This window comes from Formica exsecta, unplaced genomic scaffold (genome assembly GCF_003651465.1).
Source record: "Formica exsecta isolate Colony F162 unplaced genomic scaffold, ASM365146v1 scaffold194, whole genome shotgun sequence".
In the NCBI taxonomy this organism is placed as follows: Eukaryota; Metazoa; Arthropoda; class Insecta; order Hymenoptera; family Formicidae; genus Formica; species Formica exsecta.
Window position 1 is genome coordinate 924,733 of NW_021849240.1, and position 12,569 is coordinate 937,301.

General features: G+C 37.6%; 3 protein-coding genes and 1 long non-coding RNA gene across 4 annotated transcripts in view; 3 read left to right on the forward strand and 1 right to left on the reverse strand.

Moving 5' to 3' along the window:
• Window positions 1-37: 37 nt before the first annotated feature.
• Window positions 38-2,212, forward strand: LOC115234133 (rho GTPase-activating protein 21-like; the record flags this gene model as incomplete). Its single annotated transcript, XM_029804912.1, has 2 exons — window positions 38-304; window positions 561-2,212. Coding segments are annotated over 2 exons (1,284 nt in total), but the record flags the coding sequence as incomplete, so codon positions are not given.
• Window positions 2,213-3,954: 1,742 nt separating this feature from the next.
• Window positions 3,955-10,773, forward strand: LOC115234087 (mutS protein homolog 4-like). Its single transcript, XM_029804832.1, has 17 exons — window positions 3,955-4,637; window positions 4,919-5,051; window positions 5,381-5,445; window positions 5,517-5,665; window positions 5,921-6,105; window positions 6,201-6,322; window positions 6,452-6,669; window positions 6,756-6,950; window positions 7,038-7,224; window positions 7,302-7,441; window positions 7,513-7,616; window positions 7,673-7,892; window positions 7,963-8,064; window positions 8,464-8,577; window positions 8,841-9,049; window positions 9,129-9,318; window positions 9,401-10,773. Exons 1-17 carry the CDS (start codon window positions 4,535-4,537, stop codon window positions 10,352-10,354), a joined length of 3,390 nt encoding a protein of 1,129 aa, XP_029660692.1. The 5' UTR covers window positions 3,955-4,534; the 3' UTR covers window positions 10,355-10,773.
• LOC115234089 overlaps window positions 6,575-12,569 on the reverse strand; it is an 18,213-nt gene continuing 12,218 nt past the window's right edge. Inside the window, exons 2-3 of the long non-coding RNA XR_003883876.1 lie at window positions 7,944-8,028; window positions 6,575-6,697 (exon numbers count right to left, since the gene is read on the reverse strand). This is a non-coding gene — a long non-coding RNA (uncharacterized LOC115234089). The remainder of the gene's footprint in view (window positions 6,698-7,943; window positions 8,029-12,569) is intronic.
• On the forward strand, window positions 10,799-11,473 carry LOC115234088. Its single transcript, XM_029804834.1, has 2 exons — window positions 10,799-11,047; window positions 11,328-11,473. Exons 1-2 carry the CDS (start codon window positions 10,831-10,833, stop codon window positions 11,453-11,455), a joined length of 345 nt encoding a protein of 114 aa, XP_029660694.1. The 5' UTR covers window positions 10,799-10,830; the 3' UTR covers window positions 11,456-11,473.

Here is a 12,569-nt window from a genome sequence, read left to right on the forward strand (position 1 = left end):
CGTCTCGTGTGTTTTTACGCGCGTATAACGCTTTATCATTAACACGACGAATTTTACAGGTAGCGACCTTCTAACCAGCCTCACGACCACGTTCGATCGCAAATGGAGGTCCCTCGTCAATCAATCGTCGACTCAAGCGCAGCCTCCTCCGGAATCCGCGCCCCGTAATAAGAATGGCACCTCCGCGGAACGGGAGCAAAAATCGAGCGTGTCTGTGAAATTCCGATATCCATCTACGGAAACCTATCGTGATCCCAGCCTTCATAAATCGCTCGACAAATATCACATCTCCCGCCCAAAGGACGTAAGTGTCTTAATATCATGGTCACATGTATCGATAAAGTCTCTCTCATACATTTGAAGCTATTAATGTTATTAGAAAGAATATATGAATACGAAATGTCTCGAATAATTTATTTTTACCTAGATAGCTTACTAGACGGCCTCGCATATTTTAAATATAAATCAAAAAATATTGATATAGATTAAAAAGATATTGATAAGCTTATATTGAATAATTTTTTAAAAAATGTCATCATTTTCTTGTCGATTTACCGCAGGACACTCCCGAGAAGGATACCGATTCTACGGTGATTGACGACATACCACATTCTTTGGAGTCAATCACACCGAATAACGACCGCGGCGCGAACGATAAGCAGAGGCCGGACCCGAATCACGCCACGGAGAAGATGGTGACGGAGAAAACTCCGGATTCGAGCGAGAAGGACGAGGATGATCGGAGGGATGCCGACGAGGAGGGAGATTATCCGTGCGCGGGAAATCCAAGACGTTACGAATCGACGAGCGAGAAGAGTCCTCATGAAAGTAGTAGATGCTCGGAGAACAACGATGTCGATGCAAAATTGGACGCCAAGAGTCACCATTACGAGACGACTGGAGATTCCAGTTATTCCAATAAGCTGAAAAAATTTGAAAGCCTGACGAGCTCCGAGGTGAGATCCCGCCTGAAACGATCGGAATCATTGAACAAGAGAACGTCCGAGAACACTTGCTCCCGATTAAAAAGATCGGAGAGTCTGAATAAACATTCGACTGAGAGACCGTCGCTGCTTAAACGATCCGAGAGTCTCAACAAACACTCCGGTGACAGATCGGAGTCGCCGGGCAGCAGGCTGAAACGCTCCGAATCGCTGACCAAGACCGAGAAGACCGAATGCAATATTAGCAAACGGCGCCAATCGGTGCGAAAGGAGAGCGCCACGAAGCTGAAACGGAAGAACGGAATGTCAGAACGGTCGATCAAACGGAGACACACGGTCGGCGGTACCAAGGACTTTGACAAAGTGCACTGGCTCGATAATAAACTGCAGTCTGAGGCCGAGAGGATCATTAGAAGCGACTACAGACCGAAGAAGAGCCAGCTCAGAACCAGCTCGCCCGATCTGAGCGCCCATCGCGTTGGCATGGCCGACACGAGTTTCTTGATCGAGGTCAGTTTTCGCGGGCCCAGCAACGTTGTCTTCAACGTGACTAACGCTGCGCGGCCGCAGTCGTTGCCGGATGCGAATATCGCGTCTAAGGTCTTCAAGGTGCCCCTCGAGAGCCACGTATAATATATGCTCGAATAAATTACTCGATATTTTTTATTCACCTCTGAATAATACACGCAACGCTGTTGCTGTACCTGCCGTCATTTTTAATATCTGTACCAGTTTATATTATATCCCTGAATCATATCAAGTTTATACATCTCATATTATAAAAATATCTGGATAATGATAATTTAAATTCTCGTTTGCCGAAATGATTCATCGATTGTCACTCGCCAACGTGCCAAAGAGCCATCACTCTATGAATCGTTATCGACAATTCGTTTCACAATTAAAATGAATTGAATATGAAAGGAAACTAGGCACTTCGTCTTCTAAACAGCGATGTTTTGACCATCGAGTTAGATTAATGTACAATGCGAGAATCGTTGCAACGATCGCGTATTAGACTTTATTTTAGAGAAAAAGACACTTTGCCGATCTAACGGAAATAGTAAGCGCCAGGTCGCGTTGGAGAAACGTAAGAAAGTTATTTTAACGGTTTTAATTGCATGTGGCATTTGTATCGTGTCAATTATATACGTATTATCATACTTGTGATTTGTGATTGTGACATCTTTTGTACATAAGATATATGTATAATGCGGAATATATTATATATAGGATTCGCGATTGAATATTAAATATCCATGTAACTATATATATATATATATATATATATTGTGTCTTTTTAATTTTATATTTTTATTATATATAGGATTCGCGATTGAATATTAAATATCCATGTAACTATATATATATATATATATATATTGTCTGTCTTTAAATTTATATTTTAATAATCACTTTACATCTCTCTCTCTCGTCGCGTGGATATTCTTTACACGCGTGCGATACTGCTCGATCCTCGTGCGCGCGAGAAATGTATTATTTTTAACAGGCGTGCGATAGAGATAAGAGAAAATTGTTGAGATAAAAATTATGCGTGTTAACGAGCGATTCTCAACATTGTCGTCACGAGCGATCGGCGCATTTGAAAGTTCTTCGAAAGGTAGCATTCGTAGTGTTAAGAAATTTTTTACTGCAAACTTTGATGAAAAGTCTACGATGTGATAAATCTTAATCGATCTCGCGTCTATCTATATACACATATCGCGTGCTATGGATGCGTGCGTGCGTGTATGTATATATATACATATTATGTTTTTACACGCGTGCACGTATGCGCATTTTTTATGTGCGTTATCATCAATATTACATTAACGATCATCGTTTGAAGACCACTGTTGCGGCATTGAAATTTTATCGCGATAAGTAAAAGACAAGACGTGGTGCCGTTAATTAATGTATGTGTATTCGGTGCCTCTCGTATAATGAGAAATTTGTCCATTCTAAGATAGATAAAATGATATCGGGGGATTGAGATAGAAGGAGATCCTGTTTTCTTCCTAGATCGGCCAAATTTCCCACTGTGCTTCGTTACGAGAATGATACATCGTTCGGTGCGCAAAAGACGCGTATATTTCCTTTTGTGTATCGCTGTAAAATGATATACTTGAAAATATTCTCTCAAACGCTTGTTGTGGGTCTCTTATATGTATCGTTAATATTATTTGTATTCGCCAAACTATCTTTTTGCTTCTGTTTACTCTTGTAATTTGCGTCTAACAGTTAGTGCGGTTGCGTTAAAATTACCGGTAAGCGAGAATATTAGGCACCACAGGTCTGATTAGCCAGATATTAATTCGTGGTTACAAATACACAGTATATCCACGAATGATATAGAAAAAAACCGTGAGATATATATATATATATATACATATTAATTGCAATTAATTTACTATTAATGTACGTATAAAGGTTGATATTCTTTCTCGCGGGATCGGCGCAATATATTTCACGTTGATTTTTACGTGTGTTTTGGAAGATTAATGTATAAATATATACAGCAAAATTTGCCACGAAAATATTATCATATATATTGTACATCGCGCGTTATTTTGTTTCAAGGTGCGATTTTATGTAGATAAAAAATTTTACATAAACTTTACATATATACATATATATATATAGTTGCTGTGGCGCGAAAGGAGGAATTTAAAGTAGCAGAGACAATCGATTTCATTATTGAGATGCTTGTAAATACAAATGTAACTAAATTTTAAGGAACGATGAGACAAAGAGCGATATTTATTTCGGAAGGAATAGTGATTGTGATCGTGTTATTTATTATTAATCCCAAGTAAATGTGCGTAAGAGGACACACACATTGAGAAAAAAAATTGTAAATAAATATATTACTACGAGAGATGTTGAACGTGTGTTTGTATCCCTGTCTGACTTGATATAAACTTTATAAACTTTAAACGGCATGCTTCATTAGCCGAATTTGTCACGTGACGCTCGATGTGAATCTAACGAACAAATTCAGAAGATTAATGTATAAATATATATACAGCAAAATTTGCCACGCAAATTATCATATATATTGTACATCGCGCGTTATTTTGTTTCAAGGTGCGATTTTATGTAGATAAAAAATTTTACATAAACTTTACATATATACATATATATATATAGTTGCTGTGGCGCGAAAGGAGGAATTTAAAGTAGCAGAGACAATCGATTTCATTATTGAGATGCTTGTAAATACAAATGTAACTAAATTTTAAGGAACGATGAGACAAAGAGCGATATTTATTTCGGAAGGAATAGTGATTGTGATCGTGTTATTTATTATTAATCCCAAGTAAATGTGCGTAAGAGGACACACACATTGAGAAAAAAAATTGTAAATAAATATATTACTACGAGAGATGTTGAACGTGTGTTTGTATCCCTGTCTGACTTGATATAAACTTTATAAACTTTAAACGGCATGCTTCATTAGCCGAATTTGTCACGTGACGCTCGATGTGAATCTAACGAACAAATTCACGATACTACTGCGTTTAAATACAAGATTGCCATAAAGTCGCAAAGATTTTTCGAGACTTGTCTCTTTGCTCTATAAAAAAAAAATGAATGTAACACAGGCCGCACCGCCAAGAGGACGACGCGCTTACACGAGAGGAAGATCCATACCGAATGCGCAACGCGTTACAAACATATTTCCGAAATATCGTAAGTGATATCCTGCAAGAATTAACACCGATTGCGGACGTAGAATTCAGTTCGCGCAATATATTTCGACGAAATTTATTGAATATATATATTTGCGAGATAAAATCTTGACATACAATTCCAAGATAAAAAAAGAACTATCGTTGCATAATCGAGAATTAGTACGCTCGACTTTTAACAATGAATTTGTTCGATCAAAGTCGACTATAGCCGCGATTTTTGGCCATTTTTGTTAATGAAACAATTCTTACGCTTTTGTCTCGCGCCATTCGCGAATGTAGAATTCAATTCTGGCTTCCCGAGTGTCCCGACGAGCTCCGGAGCCGCAAACTCAAAGACGCCAAGATATAATCGCAGAGAGAATTACATCTCTACGTCGTCGTACTTGCCGAGCACGTCTCGTTGTAGTATAGGGTAAGTGCCTGCGAATCTCTATCCTATTCTTTTACCGTACAAAATAATTTTAGAATCTTCTTGAAATAAAATATGTTTGATATCTCGTTAAGTATATATATGGATTTTCTTTCCGTATAATTCCATTAAAAATGCGCAATTTTATTTCGTAGATGTTGTCATAGAAAATTGGACATTATTAACTAAATTACTTTTTTTAGAACTTTGATTATAGACAATATTTATAAACCAATCCAGTTTTTAAAAGCAATTTATATAGTTTTATTTCTGATATCATTTCTGAGCGTGCAGATATTAAAAATGTAATTTCTCGATATCTACAATATTAGGTCGATCAATCCGAAATCGACACCATACGGAACATCCAGCAATGCGGATTCTTGGGTGGTGATCGGTGAGCAAAGGTTAAATAATAAAACTAGAGAGGCATCCTCGATTTTATTCACCGATATATATTTCTGATAGCGTTAACAGCTGGCCGAGGAGACGCCAGGAACGAAGTTGGCTTGGCAGCGATAGATCTTCAATACCCGTACTTGATCCTTTGTCAAATTAGTGATTGCCAAACATACGTGAATACCTTGACGAAAATTAACATTCTCGACCCAATAGAAGTAGGCATTATTATTTAATTAAATTAATTTTACTAGTGTCTCATATTGATATTAATGAATTTATAAATATGTTATTTTTCATTTGATATTAAAATTCATTATAAAATAAAAAATAAAAAATGAAACTAACTAAGAAGAAAAAGCTAAAGATATATTTTGCTATAATATAATTTTGACTTTCTAATAAGATTCGTCCAATAGATGAAGCAATATTCAATGAAAAATATTCGTCCCGCATTTTTTTTATCTTTAAAGATACTAATGCCCGAGACAATGTGCGAGCGTGGTAATAAACTGTACAAATCGATCAAAGAGAAATTTAATGCTCTTAACATCACACCGATTTCACGAATACACTTCAACGAGTCGACCGGCATGGAACGCGTGCGAACTCTATGCGCCAGAGAATACTCGACTGTAGAATTGATAGTAAAACAAAAGTAACGTTACAAAAATTGATCATACACACATAAATAGTGAACAATACAATTAGAAAGAGAAAGAAAGGATATTATTCGTTTTTCGTCCTGTTTAGATATTACGCTTTGGCTGCGGCCGCAGCACTGCTAAAATACGTGGAATACGTCCAACATATGGTTTATGCTCCAAAATCGGTGCGAATAGAGTTTCAAGGATCACCGAATACTACTATGATTGGTAAGTTATTTAAAGATATATATATATTTTTTTTTCTTAAATAATTTAAATATAATAATAATATATATATTGCAACGAGAAAGACAATTTTTTCCGCGGTAAACTACACCACGGTTGATATTCGCACAGATATCGAGAGCGCACGTAGTTTGGAACTGGTTGTCTCGCAGTCCAAACATACCATCGTCAGTCTGCTGGGCACCATGGACCGCTGCCTGACTCCTATGGGTAGAAGACTCTTGCGCGCCTCCATCCTTCAGCCCGGCTGCGACGAACGTCTGATCCTGGATCGACAGTCCTGCGTAGCGGAATTGGTGGCCAATCATTCTCTATGCATCAGTCTTCAGGTATAACGGATTGCATCTCAAAAGGGAGCTGTTCAACAGACACAATTTTTGCACGCCGCGCGTTATGTGAGATCTGTATTTTGCAGCCGGTGGTACAACGCCTCTTCGGCACTGATCGCTTGCTGACGTTAGCGATTAAACCTTTACACGTCAACGACATACAAAACGCAGAGCGAAACCTAAACTACGCGTTGCTCTTGAAGAGCTGTCTGGACACTGTTCCGGAATTGGAAGCAATCCTCGCGACCGGTATTCATCCATTTTTTGCGAAAATGCGAAAGGTTTTAAATTAAAAATTGTAATTTCATAATTTATATAGTATTATTTATATTCTTATCGATATGATAATTTTTCCCTCGAACTTGCAGAATTTAGGAAATTTGGAATTCCGAGTTATGAAAGATAAGATTTTGACATTGATACACGCGGACGCGAGATTCGTGAAGGGATGCACTTCCCTGAGTATGCAACGATGCTTCGCTATAAAAGCTGATATCAATGAATTATTGGACGTCGCTCGGCAAATTTATTGCGAATTAATCAGCGACATGAAAAGTATATATATATACATATAAATATATTAAAATTATTTGAAAAATTATATTTCTCATTTGACGAATTCGTTTAAATAGATCTGGTAGAGCAATTAGCCGTGAAACATAAGCTACCATTATCCTTGGAATACAACGCGAACTTGGGCTACCATATAAACGTTGTGATACCGCAAAATGCGAGCATGATAATCTCGGACTTGCCAGCGGAATTTATTCAAGTAATTTATCGCTTGATATCGTTTATGGAATTTAATTTTAATTGTACCTTCAATGTCTTATTTATGCGTAGGCGCGAAAAAACAGGAGATCCTTTACGATGACCACAACAGGGCTATTGACGTTAACTAAACAGTGCAAGAACGCTTGCGAGGAGATTTACGTGATGAGTAACACGTAAGTTGATCGTCGAATAGATCCCCGTATTAATAATAAATAGTAATAATTTGTAGATTGTTGACTAATTTACTGGAGGATATAAGACAGCATGTCGGCTGCTTGTTTCAACTGAGCGCCGACGTGGCAGAATTAGACTTGATACTTTCGTTGGCGCAAATCAGCAGTAATCCGGAATACGTAAGACCAACGTTCGATTCGAAGTTAGAACTGGTAAACTCGTTTCATCCCATTATGGAGTTATTTAACAGAGATTTACCCATAGCCAACGATGTGGTAAGTGTTAGAATAAATGATTCGTGTGAAAAATCTACCATATTTTCTTACCTTATTCTCTAACGCGCAGAACGCGTCAATTGCGTATAATTTTCACCTGATAACTGGACCGAACATGAGCGGCAAGTCCACGTACCTAAAACAGATCGTTCTACTTCAAATTATGGCACAGGTAACTTCATTTCGCTTCGCTTTAATTTTAATCGTATGTAATATTTAATCGTGAATATCTCTTATATTAACCACAATCAACACAAAAAAATTTATTTTGTGGCTTTAAAGTTCCATCAATATATATTTAATTTTAATTGCAATAAAACTTCTCTCCAACACGTCAAATATTTAGTAGCTACAAGACGGTAAAATACATTAAAATATGACAAAAAATTTAATATTAAACGTTTTATTAAACGTTAAATTTTATTAAATATATATATTTTTATAAAAAGTTATTTTTTATTAAATATATTACTATGGAATGTTATTAATTATTTTACGACATGTTTATTATAAACTGATATATTTCATCTCTCCAACATATTTCTTGACTTATTACACGTGTTTATTACAGATCGGTTCTTACGTGCCGGCGATGAAGGCAACGTTTCGCATTGCGGATCGCATACTTTGTAGAATGAGCTCTCGCGACGACGCCGAGCTCAATGCATCCGCCTACGTCCTCGAGGTAATCACCCGATAAATGTATAATTAATCTCACGAATGTATCCGTCTCCCTTCGAAACACGTGAAAGTACTACTTTATATTCAATATTTTTTTCTAATTTTTCTATTAAAGGTGTGTCCACGACACACATAGTGTTCTCAAATGATCTGAATATCAACCGTGTTCAATGTTGCCCGACTCCGATCAACGAGAGAATTGGCACTCTCGATATAAAAATCAAATTGGCAAGCAATTTTATATTAGCAACATTCGCTCGTTTCTAGATGAAGGAGGCACAATACATTCTGCAATCCGTCACACCCAGGTCTCTCGTGGTTCTAGACGAGCTCTGCAGGCATACCACTGTCGAGGAGGGTTCAGCCATCGCTTGGTCGATATGCGAGAAATTATTGCTGACGACTGCGTTCACGTTTGCCGCAACGCATTTTTTGCATCTCACCGCGCTGAGAAACATGTATCACAACGTGACAACGTACGTGAAAATCTTGCGTAAATATATAATCCGCTTAGCAAAGGGGAAGAATCCATTCACGTTATTACTACGGTTTCAGTCATTGCTTCGAGACAAAAACCGCGGAAACGGAAGAATCGAACGAGCTACATCTAATATACACTCACAAGTTGAATCCCGGAGTAGGACCTACCGATCATTATGGCATTTCTTTAGCGGAAGTATCTTCTCTACCGAAATGCGTTACGACTAAAGCGCGGGAGTACGCGTCTCGACAATCTACCGCACAGGTACTCGAATCGTGAATTCACAAATGTTTTTAATTGTTACAAAATTATTAAATTTCCCTTAAATATTTTATTCTTTCTCTAGAATAATCTCGGATCCGTGGTAAGTTCCCCATCGTGGAAGAAATCGTGTTACGACGCGGTCGTTCAGTTGCGCGCGCTGTTGGAGAACAATCGTTTCATTTTCGCAAATATCATAAATATCTTGAGGCAACTGGATCTGGGCGAGCAACGTAAGAAGCAACTGCTTGCAGAAGGAGCACAAATTCCCGTAAAATCCACAAACGTCACGGAAGAACGTGAGAAACGCGAGGAGGATAAAAACTTGGCATCGAACGATAATCCAACGACGGTAACCAACGACAACGCAATATCGTTAATCGAATTAGCGGAACGAAATAAAAGTCAACGAGAGTACCAAGCGGAGGACGAACCAATGGAAATTGTGAAAACTGATCGGAATCGGAAGATAGATTTGTCGATTCACGGAGCTATCGTAAATCGCGCGACACTTTCGTCACAGCCGGAGACAACTGATGAAGATTCGAGGATCGTTAATTCGCGATTTCCGAATCCTAGCACGTCCCATCCGAACTTGACAAAGACCAAGTCGTTTATCGAACAGCCGATCCTTGACGAAAGTCCTATCACTATCGATCCGCGATTTTACGTTTGCACGTCCTTTGAGACAACGACCAGCCAGAAAACGACATTAGTAGTCGGAGAATTAAAAGGACAGATGGAGATAATACTACCACATGGTAGCTTAGGATCGAACGTCGCTTTAAACTCAATAGTGCCTTCTCCGTCAGCATCTTCTAGATCCTCTCAATATCATGATTATTGTTTATCCGAGGGAGAATTCGACATTGCTCTGCCGTCTTCTCAATCAACTTTGACTGATATAACAAAAATGAAGCGATCTAAAGAGATTTCGCAACGGCTCGAAAACGATACTTTCGACGAAAATACTTTCTTGGATATGCAAGAATCATTGATCCTTACTCCGGACGATGACGTAATAATGTCACCGGTGTAATTTATTTTGCATTATAAAATTATTTACTTAATCATTAATTTGTATTTATATAAGAAAAATTAAACAATGCTTTTTTCCTTTTAATTATTTTATGTATTTTTCGTTCTTATCTTTCTTATCGTTATTGTATTTAGGTAAAGAAAAATGTTTTCTCATTTTAATTTTCTTCTTGTATTCGCTTGCAAATGCAAGAATGCAAAAGGCGAGATTCACCCTTGAGCAAGCTACAAACATATGAATATCTCTTCTCTTCGCAACGAAATTGACAAGATATATTGGCTCCATTTTCGAGCAAAGACATACAAAATTGTAAGATTGGATAGCTTTGCGTAAAATAAAAATGACGAGGCGATAATGATCGTCTCGAACACATAATTGCTTCGATAATTGCTTCGACCATCGCAAAAAAAAAAAAAAAAGAAAAAAGTCAAAGACGAAAATTAACCTAGATAACGAGACTTGTCCGCGTAAAAAGAATGTCCAGTGATTTGCTATCGGAATCGGTGAATATGTTTCTGGACGATTTCGAGACCGGCCTCTGTCTACCCATTCTCGTGGTTATGGTGCTTTGCACCGCTCAGTTTGTATTTAATCATGTCTTCGGTATTGGATACACGATTTATCAGAGCATAAGGAAGCCGATAGCGGAGGGAGAGGCGCAAGAAGCCACGGATATGATGGGAAAACTGAAAGGTCAGCATGTCCCTTGCAATAGATTATTACATATGAGAGCTATTTCATTTAGAACTCGTCCAGAAAGTTTTCTTTCTATAAATAGATTTAAATCATATATAATGTAAAAAATATAAAAAAACACATCCGATTAAGAAATATAATAGATACACATTTTTTAAATATACTCGACATAGATATGACAGATCAAAGCTTTATTCTTGTCACTAATAAATTCGCAATTTCTATTTAGAGCAGGAATCCGTTGATTAATGACAAATCTCTGTTCTAAACTCGCCAGGAATGCTGAACACTCTAGGTATCGGAAAAACCGATACGGCAAATGTGACTGCGATTAAAAATCCGCTATCATCTGTGATCCAATCTCGAGAGGAAGAGTGGGACTACTGCGAGGATGATGTTGAATAAGATAACAAAACTGTTCTCTGTGTTGTTGTAAATAAAACGCTTAATAAATAAATAATATTATCTTGCTCTCTTATTTTCATTGTGTAATCAGTTGAAAATATTTACTTAAACAATACATTGAGAATGTATGAAAGACAAAATATATATACTTTAAGATTACAATCGATCAGTTAACAGTAACGTGAGAGATAATCGAACAACCGATTAACTGTGTGTGATGTCGCGTATCTTCGATAAAAGCGACCGCTTAACGAACCCGCATCGTCTAAGGCCCAAGTTTTGAAACGCGTGGAAGCGAGGGACACCAGTCGGGGACATTTGAGAGTGGGTCAAGGCAGACAACTCTTCAAGCTCTCAGCTTCCATGTACGTCGCGAGTAAAGCTCAATCGATCGGTTCGATCGTGTTATAACTATGGAAAGGGAAAAATGTCAAGCTGCATTGTCCGATAAAGAACACGCTCTTTCAATCATTATTACTCTCTTTAGGAAAAAGCTAGGAAACTATCGAAAGACGCTCGATCAATCGACCGCGTAAAGTGAATGAATTATATATAGTATTAACATCATACTATTGTACAAAAAAATTTTTTACTTATTAAGAAAGTATAATATAAATAATTTATAATGACTTTTTTATATTATTTTAGAATAGTTTGCGTAAGAAAATTTAAAAACTTTATTTTTTTATTTCAGTCTAATAATTTTACGTCTCTGTATTCTCGAGAGAGGTGGCAAGATAGCAGAGCCTAAGCTCGCTAAGCCTGGCAATCTCGATGTTTTGCGAAGCCTTGCAAGTAAGCGGTGAAAAACGTGTTACGTATAAAATATCGTCTCGTTATTGAGGCAAAAGTGATTTGCTGCACATTGACACCGTCCTCGGGAAAATTGCATTTACGCGCGACTGACGGATTATTTATTATTAAGACGCGAATTACATAGCCGACACAATCAATTGCGTTCATTCGCATTCACTCGGGCAAATATATCATGTGTATATATGTGTGTGTGTACATGTGCGTGCGCGCGCATAGAGATCCGCTGTTAATTTTTCTTGGGATTCCTTCGAGGTCAAAGCGTGTTACGCTTGTATAACTGACTTATTACATTGAGCAG